Source organism: Glandiceps talaboti, chromosome 3, assembly GCF_964340395.1.
Source record: "Glandiceps talaboti chromosome 3, keGlaTala1.1, whole genome shotgun sequence".
NCBI lineage: Eukaryota > Metazoa > Hemichordata > Enteropneusta > Spengelidae > Glandiceps > Glandiceps talaboti.
This window is the reverse complement of record NC_135551.1, coordinates 4,887,499-4,902,426: the sequence shown is the minus strand read 5'-3', so window position 1 is coordinate 4,902,426 and position 14,928 is coordinate 4,887,499. Positions and strand designations below refer to the sequence as shown.

Below are 14,928 nucleotides of genomic sequence, written 5' to 3'. Positions count from 1 at the left end.
GACATTGCTAATAGCAAAGGAACTTTTGATGAGACAGGACATGTGAGTGGTCTGTTTGGTTCATGGCAGTAAAAGTTGTGTTTCCATTGACTTCCTGTCAGTATCATTCAGGTATAATAACTATGTTAGTGCGTAGGCTTAGTAATGTGATCCAGCTGGGAATTTACACATACTGTTCTCACCTTTTCCACAATCAGATTAAAATCTAGTGAAAGCAGCCAGATGGCTTTAGATGCCTTTATTTACATCTCTTTCCATCGTTTCATGTCTTTTGTATTGTTCCGAGTGATCGCCGCCTTTCCGATCGAAATAGAGGTAAATAAAGGCGTCTAGCCGCTTTCACCACATCAGATTTTAATCAGATTGCACTTCCCTATTCACTCCTCCCAATATAAACATTGTAGAACAATGTGACGCCATACGTCATCAGGTGGGGCTTTGTTATGTCTGTAGGAAATATATCGCGATCACCACATGATCCGTGACAGTTGCCTAGTGAGTAGATAGACAGTTATTACTTCCTCGTTTAATTCCTTGACCTTGTTTCGTCACTTCCTGTTTTTCCTTTCATTAATAACGTTTGTTTGTACTGAATTGGTGTCGTCCTTATTGCAGCTTAACGAGTTCACAACTGCTTGAAAGCCTTCAAAACAAAGAAGACGAGTGACAGCCGATCACCTGTAAAACACTAACAGACACCTAGACTCGACGTTAACACAGGAAAACCACAGATTAACTTATCGTCTACGCTTTAACAAAAAGTGGGTCAGCAAAGAAGCCTTCTCTAATACTGTACATCGAATGATCGTAGGCAAAGGGATTCCCAATCTCCATGGATGTACAAAAACTGTTTTCAAGCTGTAAGAGAGGGGATTTACCAAGCGTTAAGTAAGTACCCCGTGTAAAGCAAACACCCCTCCCATGATCTGGGTTGTTGTGTTTTAGACGAGGAGTGTAACTTCATTATTTGTGATTTTGTTTTGTCTAAAATGTGGTCCGCTGCCCTGCACTAAATCATAACTGTGTAACTGTGAATAATTGCCCAGAAATATTTTCTCCTGAAGGAAACAAATGTAAAAGAGTGTCAACTACATTTTGTAATCCACCTTCCGTTACTATAGAACTACCCCAAATGTATTTTGGTCTGAAATTTGATCTTCTGAAGACATCTAATGGTCTTAAATGGGGTATTGGTTTTGTGTCAAAATTGGTCTAAAAGGATGTCTTGGGTTTGAATATATTGGCCGCTCACCCTTACAAGAGCTAGCCACTGGCACTGCCCCTGAGTCCCATCCCCTAGTTCTACTTGCCTCTGTTTGAATTTTGGTCTGCCCATATCTATAGTGCAGTCGATATTCATAGGATTTGACAATTCCTGTAAAACTTCATAAAAGACGATATTTTATGATGATCAATAAATGCAACATGACTTGTCCAAGTGACACATTTTCGAGGCAAACAATATACCGAGTGAAAAGTTCTTCTAACAAAACAATCAACACGAAATTCAAATTGGGTAAGGTTTATACCAGGAAAATGGATGCACCCATACGTCCAGCATTCCAACCAGAGCTGGTTGCATCCAAGCAGAGATAGGTATGTGAATGAAAGGCGTTAAAATTACCATGGCATCAGACTTTTTTATTCAAATTTCATTTGCGACATAGCCAGAGATTACATCACGTAACAGGTGTGACTGATATGTGCGAATCAGGGCATGAGTCAATGATTAGTCTACAGGAAAAGGTGTATAAGAAATGCTACGCGGATTGTCTCTTGGGTATAAAATATATATACCATCCTCAGACGTCATAATGGCCGAGCGGTATGAGTCTGTGGACGGTATCTATTACATGTTCCACCCACATCTGTCTTGTATAACAATAATCTGTTCACCCTTTTATACAAACAATTTGAATGAATGAATGAATGAATGAATGAATGAATGAATGAATGAATGAATGAAATTTATTTCTTCTTTGTCTGTGGTTTCAACATATACCCTACTGTTTGATAACAAACAAGAAAGAAAACTTCCTCTTCTTTGGTTTGACCAGAGACATCGTAGATATCCAATTAAACCGGTTACCGGACCTGATTGTTCGTGCCACATTTCATTGACTTTTGATACAACATATATTGTATCAATATATATTAGAGCATGATTTTCATTATTCATATGAAACATTGAAAATAAGGGTAGATTTGATATTCTTGAGATTCTTAATATTACACACAGTGTTGCTACTATTAATTTATACAGATGTTTTTATTATATGGCCCACTGAATAACCATTGACCTTTTAATCTGGAACATGTTAACGTAAATTTAAACATGACATCTTGACAAAGTTAGGATGTATGTGGAAGTCATTGATTTTCAGTATGCTGTGATCAATTTTTGCAGACTGCTCTTGGTATGCCATGGTGGCAGATACTGATGTCTCACATAAAGTTGGTGCGTGTTCTTGTTTTTTGTACATTCTTGATACATTCCGGATATGTCTAAGATACATCATGTGTGTGAAGTTGGCTCCAGGGTCATGTTGAAATTACTATACATAGCACATCAAAAGCATGTATCAACAAAAAACCACAAGTAGGAGAAACGTAGACTATGATTATACCAACTGTCTCGAGTTGGAGAATAAGCTCTTAGAATTGAGAAAAGATAGTATGTACATACTAATAGATATTAGTATGTGTCAAAAACATTCATCATGTTCAGCAGTTGTCATTACAATCATCAGACAGACAGTCACCATTCAGTAATTCACGGAAGGGCTTGAATGTGAACACGAAAATATAGCTACGTTCAACAGACAGGTCGCCCGCTGACTTCCCAATATATTTTGTTCTTGAACAAGCAATTGTCACTTCATTTTGCCACGCCATTTTCATACACTCTTGTCCTGAACATATTGCAATGGTATGTATTATATGTGCAAATTGTCCTGTCATCAATAAATACTGAAAATGCATGAAATGCGATGATTTGCTGATATGAGCATCTGCCATATTTTTTGTTTGGATCCAACATTTTAAAAGTGCCTGCAGACGTCCTATACCAAGCAAGGGCAAAACGTTTTTTTTTCTTGCTCTTGAATTCGAATGCACCAGTACGTCCAAGAATGAATGGGATATCAATGCAAAAAATGGTGATTCAGGAGACATTAATTGTGAGGCATTTTTGATTTTAAAAAAACATGGCGAATTGCTGAGAATGATAAAAGGAAAACGACTAATCAAAAATCTTCAACAAACATAGTGACGTATTTCACATCTTTGAATCTGAATGTGAACCTTCAAATAAAATGCAGTCGATACCTTAAAATACCTGATCTGACTGTACCTGACCTGTACCGAGCTGACATGAATTTTGTATTGATCGATGTTTATCTCAAGCCAGACCGGTAGGCTGTTGTTCGTTCGATGTCCCATTTAGCCAATATCGACACGGCTTCTTATGTTTTCTTTACCATTCATTTTCTGTAAAATGTGATGTATTCAGACGATTTTACCAGTAATGGTGGCGAAAATTGATAATCTATAACATAACCAAGTAAACACCCAACATATGACACATACGACAGGTAAATCGCACATGTTATCGCAAGGCTGCCAGACCGGATGTTCAGTCACAGAACACACCATATTTAAACTAAATGCATTCCGTAAGCGTATAGTCCTGGAATTTCACGATTTATGCAAAAATGTTGTTGAAATGCCCGCCTTCTATTCTCAGCACGGAAAGCTTGCCATCCTCAACTTCACTCGGCTTTCGTGATCCCCCAAATGATCACATATATTGCAAAGAAAACAACAGGGATTAATAGACAAATGAATAAACGTTCAATAATGTATGTAGATATACCTAGCAAGAAGACCGCGCCCATAGCAACAGCCAAATGATCACGTATATTGCAAAGATAACATGTATTAATAAACAAATGAATAAACATTCAAAAATATATGCAAATATACCTACCAATAAGACCACGCCCATAGCGAGACCCAAATGATCGCGTATATTGCAAATATAACAACAGGGTTGGATAGGTAACAAGATAATCATTCAGCCAATGAACACCTATAGTAATACCTAGCATAGATCAGCAGGTGGATAAACATTTTTAGAAACTTTACAGTTGTGCTACAATGCCATTGGTGCACCTTTTGTTCACCTTATGTTACTGATAGGTCAGTGGCAGTGTTAAGCAGCTTGATTGGGTGTAAAACAATGTTATTGGCCTAACAGAAGATCTTCAGGTGTGTGTGTGTGTATGTGTGTGTGTGTGTGTGTGTTTACGTTGCACATGGTGTCTCAATGCCTTCAACCGTGTGATTGACATGTGTCACCATGGCAACATTCGTTTTTATCACCAGACACAGAAGCTATTGTACATATTTGATTTTTGATCTACATGACGACCTCTGTATGACCTTGTAGTCACCAATTAAGGGTGGGGCCTAAATCTGTGAAGTTGCCAGTTGTTGAGATTGATACAGTCCGGAGAGAGGAAGCCAGTGAGGGTGGAGCCACACGATGCATCGTCCATTCTAATGTACATATAACACACCATATGATTGGCCTTCAATCGACATGTTGTGTACAATGTCATGTAGTTGATATTGGTAAAAATGAAATTATTTCAAGAGAACAGTTGAATGTTGATCGATGTAGCACGCCAGGTTATCCATGGATAACATATTTATGAGTGTTGACGTATATTTTTTGATTGTTGACTTCAATTGCAACCAAAACATCCAACGAAACAAACTGAGCTCTACTTTCTTTCATGACCATGTACACTGAAATACAAAAATTTACACAATTTTGCAAAGCTTCGTGTAAAGGCTACACTATGATCTATGTCTACAAACATTGACATTTGACCCCCTTTTCATCTCCTGTAGGTATCTGGTGGAGAAAAAACGAATTAATTTATACATCAGAGATATATGGAACAGTACTCCACTGTAAGTTTTGAATGACATTTCTCCCCCAATAGCAGTGTTTGTGTATAAGGTTAGGATGGTAATCTGTCCTTTATGAGGAGACCTGACAGCTCCTTGATCTGAAGCCATTAACGCCCATATTGAAGTTCTCAATATTTTTACATGCTAAGTTAGAATGGCACCAGTCCATTGGGAGATGATTTTTTAAGTCTCTTAATCTTCAAGTATGATTTGAATTTGTTATTCGTTTCAAATTTCGTGACAAATGTGGTCAGCTTTAGTTTGCTATTTTCCCCAGTTACTACTAACCTATCCTAAGAGACTGGTAACGGTGTTAGTCACATACACCCCAAAGTTTCAGGCGTGGTGTGCAGCCCAAGTTCAAAACAGCTATACCAATCAACGTACAAGCTGCTGTAACTTACAATGATCTAGAGTATGGACAGAGAAAGTTGGGAGTCGATTTTGTATTACACAGCTAGTACATTGATTTACCCCTCTGAAATATTGCGACATACATCCCTAAGTTGCTGAAGTTTACGATCTAGACCTGCTTGCAAACAGAGGAAGTTGGGATTCGATTCTGCATCACATTGTCCCGTTCAACTTACTCCATGTACAGGCAGGACTACTTACAATACAGTGACGACGATTAACGACGACCACAATCACGTGATTCACATCAAGAGATTGTAAGTTGTACATGCATATCAAACATGACTCATGAATAAGAATTCATGTCTACGCACAAACATTATATAAATTTTACACAAACTAATTGAAGTTTAAGCTCAGAAATGGATGTTTTATAAGCATAATTATGTAAATTTCACTTGAATGGCAATACGCTTGCGTGCCATGCATACAAATGACACTTTCGTGTACAATAGACATATATGATTGAAGCATGTAGACATAAGGTTGCGCCAAGCACCTATAATATTCGTCTAATATCATGAACACAAGTTCATTAAAGCAACTGTTATTTACGAATACAAAATGATTCCTCATTAACAATATTGAAATCAAAAATACAAATGTAACTTTAACAAATACCACTACATATTGATGCGTAGCTCCATTGACGAATATAGAGTAACAGAAAATTTACAAATACAAACATTGATTTTTTACCTATACAAATGTGTATATTAAACAATGAAAACATGCATTTTACGAATACAAATGTGATTATATGCATGGAATTAGTTCTATTGAAAATTGAAGCACATAACATGTAAACTGCATATTCTTTGACTTCTCCATTTCTTTTGTGTCACTAGGTATTATGCCTGCCTATGTGGTCATGTAAACGTGGTAGAGTATCTACTGAGTCGTGGTAAGCCTATACCAAGTCATTGTATTCATTTTCCCAGAATGTTTCTATACACCTATTTGCTTGCAAACCAATGAAGGTGGCTTATTGATCTTATATTTTACATCAAAAAAAGTTACACTACTATATATTTACTAGTGATTATTAACACTGGTGTGCGCATAAACTAGTGGTAATAGTATTTGGACTGCAGTGCAGTACCGAAAACACTATTTTATATTATGCAGGTATTTATGATATACAAATTAGGGCGTGATCGTCTGGTATAATTTCTACGACAATTTCTATTACATTCGGAAACATATGCAATAGTATAAACAGAACCCTATCTGCATGAGTTCCAATGTGGGTACTTGGGGATATTTGTGCTTGCAGCGTTCTTTGCTGAACATTCACTCACTATGCTCGTGAAGATATCGCTACAGAGAATAGTTCAAGGATTCCAGGAAATGCACCGAGTTCTATGGTATAGCATACATAAGCGATTGAACTTCATCCAATGACATGTCTACAATCTTTTTTCACTTAATAGCTATAGATATATTCACTAACACTGGACAATTATATCTGGTGATTAACGGTCAATATTATTTGTAGATAGTGTAATGGCAAGTATAAATGTTGAGCAACAACTTGGTTTTGAAACTGCAATCATTTTAAGATTGCACTAGTTGTAACTAGAGTATCATTTTCGATCAGGCAACTACAATGTATGCGCTGAAAATTGTTGAAATGCCAATAATTAGATATTGTACATGTTAATCAGTGGTCGATATTTTCCTCGTACAGAAAAAAAACAGTTTGAAATTATGATCGCCGTTGCAAGTGCTGATTTGTGGGTGCGGACTCAATAAATCATTTGATTTGTATTATCGTGTACACAGCTACAACATGTGTTTACCCACATGTTATGCATTACAGTTAATGGTGTACGATATTACTATTACGTTATTGCACCGGTACCTCACTAAACATTTCAACAAAACATTCCAGTTGCGGTTACTGCCTAGCAGTTTTGAACTTTGATTTGTCAGGAAAATTAGTCCCAGAGTCAAAATGTAAGTTAAAACAATCTTTACAGGATCACATAAACGTACATGTAGCTATAATATATTTTAATGGGAAATGATAATTACACATTTAACTTCCAGGTGCCAAGTGTCAAATGGAGACATTTGATTTTGAACGGTGTTGGCATGGAGCTCTCAATGCCAGGACTCGTGATGTTCTCAGGTTTTACCAAGGCGTGTTTAAGAGAAGAGATATCACACATATTAAGCCTATGTACATGAAAAGAAATACTATTCAGGAGTTCCTTAGAAAGTAAGACTTGCCAGTAGCAATTGGTTAATCCCTTCTTCCACTTCTATCATTTATCTATCCTCTGTATAGTCAAATTGCTTTCTTTAGCATGGTATTAGGTTCTTATTACAGACAGTGGTAGTTTAATAGTATTGGAACAATGATATAAATTGGATGATTTGATTAACTTCTCACGGGACTTACTGTAAGACTGGACGTTGAGTTTGTAGTAAACTGAATGAAGTAACCATTTACAACCACCTGTCAGAATACTACTGACATGCACTGTTCACCCTTTCCTCAACTTTAGCTATTTAACTATGAGAGAAAAAGAGAGAGGGACTTAGAGATAATACAAAACTAGCCCACACACATAGTTTCTAGCCTTTTCTTTTCACAATAATGTTTTCTTTGTACAGAACTTAAGTTTAAAGGGGCGTTTCAATAGACTATTACACTATACTAGCTGGAATATTATTTTTTTGATACAACTAATTACAACATATTCACTGAAAAGAGGACGCATTGGAGGCCCCCGTATCAATAAGTAGGACAGCAACATAATGAACTTGGGGTCACGTGAGTTGGGGGGCCGGGTGTTGGATGTGAACCCCGAAATGAATTTGATTGGATGCCATATTATATATATATATATATATATATATATATATATATATATATATATATATATATATATATATATATATATATATATATATATATATATATATATATATATATATGGCTACATAAATACATTTACCCATACGTGATTCAATATTGTCCAGGACGTACGATATACGATTACGTCATTATGTTTAACAAAAGCATTTTTTTAAATTGTAGCTAGTGCACATGCAGCTAAACAAGGATAGCTACTGTACACCTAGTTTCAGATTTATTTCATTGTGTGCCTTTAGCTGAGGATAATCATATCTTCATAAAATGTACACAAAATTACATTTCTAATGGTAAATACATAATTGCGTTCAGAGAAAAGATTTTGAAACATTTGTTAAACTTCAGCATTAACTAACCAACTAGACATTATTATTTCAGTTCCTAAATGTACATTAGTCAATATCCTGAGAACACATCAATCAGATTAGATTCCACATCCTTGGCTTTTGTTAAAACAAAAACATAACACACCCTTCATTTTCCCTATTCTCAAAAAGAGAACGTTTTAAAAGTGTCTTTCATATTTTAAATATTGAAAATCTGTCAATTCATGTTCAACAGATTACTTGACCGTGGCAATTACGAAGATATTTCTTTTGAGGTTAATGATGGGGAAATATTCACTGCCCATCGCTGCATCTTAGCTGTCAGGTCAAATTACTTCAAAGAGATGCTACAAAAAGAGTGGAACAATAAAACTACTGTTTCTCTCAAACGCCAACTGGTAGGTGATCGCTGACTGTTTCTTTCAAATCCCTCAAAGCAGGAGTGGTAACTTTGTGAGGTTTTGAGCTATACATACTGAAGACATTTGCGAGAGACTGTAATCCATTGATAGCATTGCAGGTGTGAATCATTAGTTATGTGTGTATATGTTACACCCCATCAGAGAAACTGCCTAATTCATGAAATGTGTAGGCAAAAATGGATAGTGAGTTACCGTGAAATGTGCCGGCATAATCGGAGAGAGTTGTCTGACGTCAGTCTCAGTATTTTATTTACTGCTTTGACTCGCTTGATATCACCCGCACCACCTTTCATTATTAGGTTTCAATGTAATATCAATGTTAACATGTTTGTTTATGTGTTATAGAAATTAGCGATGTCATACCACGCAGTTTTCCTTTACCCATTACATGACCTGGGCAGCAAGATTGCCCATTTCATGAACTGGTGAAATTAACTTACGTATATTCTGAAATGGGCGATTGGGTGTAATATATACATGTAAGTGGATGGCACTCAATATCATCAGCCAAAACAGAGTGGTGCCCAAGTGTTAACATTTTTCTTGTTGATAATATTGCTGACAAGAAATAAATGTGTTTACCATACACTGTACCATTGCATTGAAGGTCGGATCGAAGACATTTGGCGCCATTCTTCAGTATCTGTACACGGGTTAGTACTAGTTCAAGTGATCATATTAGTCACTCACTGCTCTAATATTTAGTTAGAAGTAGTACAGAGGAGTTGAAACAACGATAACATCTCGCGTGTATTTTAGGTATTAGAATATTTCATTGGACAGTTGTACAAAACCAGATTATAACGAAATTTGACGTCAGTTGACACCATAAAGCAGGATTACAAAAATTGTCACGTGTATGAATACAACTCATTTTATAAAATAAATTGACAATGTGTCATTTATGTCTTCCTGCATTTTATCCTGGTAATCAATAACAACATTTTGACTTTCATTCCTAATGCTGAACTGTGAGCTTTCATAATTGTATACGATCATTCAATGTTGCCTATATCGAGTATATTTGTACATTAACGTGTTTTGTATTGTATTGTTCAGATATAGCTTTATATGTTATATATATTAGCATCAACTCTATCCCTCTGATTAATATTTTTGAGCCAAGGCTGTTCGGTGTTATCATTGTATGTGTTTATGGGGGGGGGGATATCAAGACAGTGTAGTTGGTGTGTTTAACTTAAATTTACAAGGTATTCCTGACTACTTATTGCCACAATATTTGAAAGGGTGCTACATGTACCCACGGTGTTTCCTAGGATATGATAATTTTCAATATAAAAAGTCGGATAATTGTGCTACAGTGCCAATGTTACTATTTTTCTACCCCATTACAACAGGATCAGTCGACATCCTAGCATATAAAGTTCAAGACGTGATGAGAATGGCCAAACAATGGCAACTCACTGATTTAATGAGGATTATTAACGACTCTCTGAATAAACCTGGCCTGATAGGTAAGGAATCCGCAGTCTGAATTAATGAATTTGAATTCTATACTTCTCCAAGAATTGTCTTCAATTAGAAGTAAAGTGGTCATAATATAAGGGTGTGATTTTCACATCTGCGTGGTACGTTGTCAGTTCTTAGATTTAAAAAAATGAAAATTGAAAGCGATAGGAAAACAATATCATCCTTCCATTAAAAGGGTTATTATAGTACAGCAGTTCATGACATATATACATGTATATGTATTTGTTGATGCCACAAGAGACAGGTGCATACTACAGTATGAATGAGGTATCAACAGTTATGTCTTCATTGACAATTTTATATTTTATATTTAATAATTTTTTAAGATAACAACCGTATTTATGAGAATTGCTTTCAGAAATACAATTCCAATAAACAGCAATACGATTTTGGAAACCACGTGTCTGATCTTATTTACTTAAACTTTATGGATATTGAGACTGGTGCCGATCTGATACGACACTATCTGTATTTTCATTCTCACCAATATATTTTGCATATGTTACAGTACATAAACCATTGTGACAGTTGTAGGAGTTCAAATAAAATGCATTAATAATTTTCTGATCATTCTATTACTTAGATAATGTACTTTATGTCACTTGATCTGCTGCTATAGAAATATGAGACAAAACATTGCATATTACAATTATGCTACAAACCTGGATAAGTATCATTCCATGCTATTTGTATACATGTAGTTTTAGCCAGCCAATATACCTGACATAAGGGTTTTGACACAACCTAACAAAGCCTCATATCAGACTTGTATTTCCTTGGCGTTAAAAATACTTTTAAAGAACTACTGTGAACTAATGACACTTTAATGTTTAGTGTCTCGTATGTTGCATAGTGTGTATAAACTCATAGAGAGCACTTAGGCATATATATATATATATATATATATATATATATATATATATATATGCATCACCATATGTTCTATTCAGGTGTGTCAATCTGAATTTTAATTTTTGCATTTTTGTTATCTTATTATAAAACTTAAAGTGAGTGTTAAACCAGGTACAAATGAGGAAGTGGTCAGTTTTGAATCCGGTGATGAGAATGTACAGTTACACAATGATTTGGGACAACTAGCTGAAAGGGCCATTCCAAATCTGAATATTAATTGGGTAAGTAAAAAAGCACAACTACAACAATAAATCAAGTACTTGTTTATTGCGTCATCATACATGTGAACCCATTAAAGGAGGTTGAAAATCAGAGAGGTTGCTGGGTACTGTGCACCACTTTACTGTATATTGGCACTGTTGATTTGTTAATGGTGTCCAATAACAGTACAATAGCTAGTTGTGGTAAGATATTATAAATTATTCTATCCCTGTCTGTTGTACCATAATGTTTCACAACTCTGTTAACATTACAGAAGATGGGGAAAGGGGATTGGGGTCAATAAACACCTTGTTCTACAACTTTGATGTTGGGCCATGGTAAAATGCCTCGGAAACTCTGATTTTACCTACCTACCACATTAAAAAACCACAGTGATGAAATAGTTGTCTTATTTATTATTCTGCGATAACAGGATATCTGCTCTAAGGCACCAATCCGTGTTGAAGACCATAAAGAGCCCTTCTATGCTGACATTTGTATTTCTGTGGAAGGTTACGATTTCTACTGTCACAAGGTATGTAGTAACATATATACACAAAACTGTCAGCACTAATGGGATGTACCCACGCCACCACCTAGCATGTGATATCCCTGCTTACCTATATTACAGGCAGTATCTCATCGTAAAAATCAAGAATAACGCAAAATTAAAGTAACTATGTTGGTGACACATCTTTCTTTTTTTTCTAAACCAGATTTTCTTATGTTGTCGTAGTGATTATTTCAATGCGTTGTTGACTGATCATTTTTCTGAGTCGGAGACAGATTCAAAAGAGAAGATACCAGTGATGGTCCTACAAGACGTCTCAGCCCTTGTCTTTAGCAAAGTTGTTCAGTATCTGTACACAGAGAAACCACAGGTAAAGACCTTCTTTAACACAAGTGAAAATAGTCGAATGGGGATGGAGGAGGAAAATGATAGCTGTTTTTGGTTTTTTTTGTTTTCAATCTCAAAGTGCAAAAGACTAATTGTGCTCACCAAGCAAGCACTTTCAACTAATGTGCGGGGGAAAGGGGGTTATTTTTCTTTTGTTTCTTTTCCATAGTACATTCCTCAAGTGGCCTATATGTGTTGTGTATGGCAGACCACTGACTTAGCATTTTATTCTCGATCTGTTGATTTCTGTTTAGGCACTATGGTATGCTTTGCATGACAGACCGCTGACTCACCACTTCATTCTGTATCTTAGATTTCTCCACAATTGGCCTATCACGCGATGTGAATGACAGACAACTGACTTTCTTCTCTATCTGTAGATTTCTCCTCAAGAGGCCTATGATGTGATGTGTGTGGCAGATCGATACCTATTACCAGGCCTGAAAAGAATAAGTGCTAACGTAATAGCAGAAAATCTTGATGAGTATAACGTGGTCCCAGTTCTGAAAGCTTCACGAATCTTTGGAGTACCTTGGCTAGAGGGCCAGTGTGCTAAATTCATGGCTAAGATATTTTTCAAGGTACAGTGAAAAGTGTCGTTTTATTTCTAATGGACGTCTTTAAGTTTGTATTCTTGTATGTACACATGTACGCATTTTCGTTGCACGAGAGGATATGTACATTTATATTTAGATTCACCTACTTTTATTCGTATGGCCTAATAATACAGAAATATACTTTGATTTTCATAGTTTTATCCATGTCACATACATATTCATTTATCATATTAACCGTGATTGGTTTTACAATTACACCATCGGACAAGTTAGAAGTTATATTTTAATACAGATAATACAATCAATCAATCAATTAATTGTAAGTATGAATGCTGCAGTAATTAGGATATTGTGAGTACTTATTGAATATGCAGCAAAAAGTATGCCCTAAAACTCAGCATAGCCAGGGAAAGTGATTTGATTTAATAAGATACACAATATAAAATACTGTACTAAATTGCTTTATTGTTATCATGACTGTTATATTAGATTGTTCACACGAAGGAGTTTGCTGACTTGATCAGAGGAGATATCGTTAGTGCAAAAAGAAGAGAAACCGATCGGGATGCCATCATGATCGTTGACGACATACGCTTCCGCATCACAGGCAGCGTACAAACATACAGCGATATGGAAGAAGAAAATGAGAAACTGAATATGTTAGATAATCTTTTGATTCAATTGGGTGTGGAATTTGGTTGATGCTTAGTAGGTTATCCCGATGTAATAGTATGGCGGTATGTTGATTTGTAACTGTATAGTCTGTGATAGTTACTTTTCTTGCATACTGAAATAGGAATTTGTTAGTGCAAACTGTACAACATGTCTTTCGATGTTGAGGAACTGGTACTGCTGTCGCCATAAATTCATAATATATATGACCATAATGGCGCCATCACTAGAATTTTTTATGTTAAATAACAATTTTTATAGCTAGTCAAAAACGTTCATCCTATTCAGCAATGTTCATTACAACCACCAGACAGACAGGCATCATTCAGTCACTCATGCAAAGCAAGTCTGCTCCAAACAAAGTTCACTAAGACAGTAGGGCTACATTCAACAGACAGGTCGCCCACAGACTTCCCACAGATGTTTTGCTCTTGGATGAGCAATTGTCACTTCAATTAACCAAGCCATTTTCAATGGTACAGTTGAGTTTTGCAAATCGTCCTGTGTCACCAATAAATACTGAAACTGCATAAAATGTGCCCATTTACTTAATATATGCCTGTCTGCCATTCTTTTTTGTTTTTCATGTGCAACATTTGATAAGTGCCTATATATATCCTGTGCACTCTGGTCAAGCAATGGTAAAACATATTTTGCTCTTGAACGCACCAGTACATACAAAAACGAAGATGAAATCGATCTGAAAAATGTGATTTCTACAACAGATAATAATACGGTTATTGCATTTGCAAACATAACTGATGGCGAATTGCTGAAAAAATAACGACTTGTATAATTTTGCACGTCTATCAGATAATGAAGAGGTATTCCTCATATCATTAAAGACTAGTATTTCAGTCCAATAATCTCACCGTTATTTTAAAGAGCCATAGATATTACACAGGTTATTATGAAGATTAACTTCTTGGTATAGCTTTCATCAACCACGTTTAATAAAAATGAGTTATAAAATGAGTTAATTGCTAGTCATTCTAGAGTGCCTGCATTATTGTTCACGTGATATTGACTAGCCATTGACCTGTCCATGTCTGCAACCGTGACAGTTAATAGAGTATGGTTTTTGACTACTTTCTTATCTGCAGCCTTTGCCATTATAGATATGATTTTTGACAACCTGTCCACCATATCTTTTAGATGTGACATATGACAT

At 35.8% G+C, this 14,928-nt stretch overlaps 1 protein-coding gene across 1 annotated transcript; it reads left to right on the top strand.

Moving 5' to 3' along the window:
• The first annotated feature begins 593 nt into the window (after positions 1–593).
• Positions 594–14,385, top strand: LOC144432781 (ankyrin repeat and BTB/POZ domain-containing protein 1-like). The gene is made up of 12 exons (XM_078121062.1): positions 594–888; positions 4,918–4,980; positions 6,243–6,298; positions 7,447–7,618; positions 8,840–9,002; positions 9,634–9,679; positions 10,385–10,501; positions 11,526–11,650; positions 12,064–12,165; positions 12,347–12,511; positions 12,909–13,109; positions 13,575–14,385. Exons 1-12 carry the CDS (start codon positions 833–835, stop codon positions 13,785–13,787), a joined length of 1,479 nt encoding a protein of 492 aa, XP_077977188.1. The 5' UTR covers positions 594–832; the 3' UTR covers positions 13,788–14,385.
• Positions 14,386–14,928: the final 543 nt, after the last annotated feature.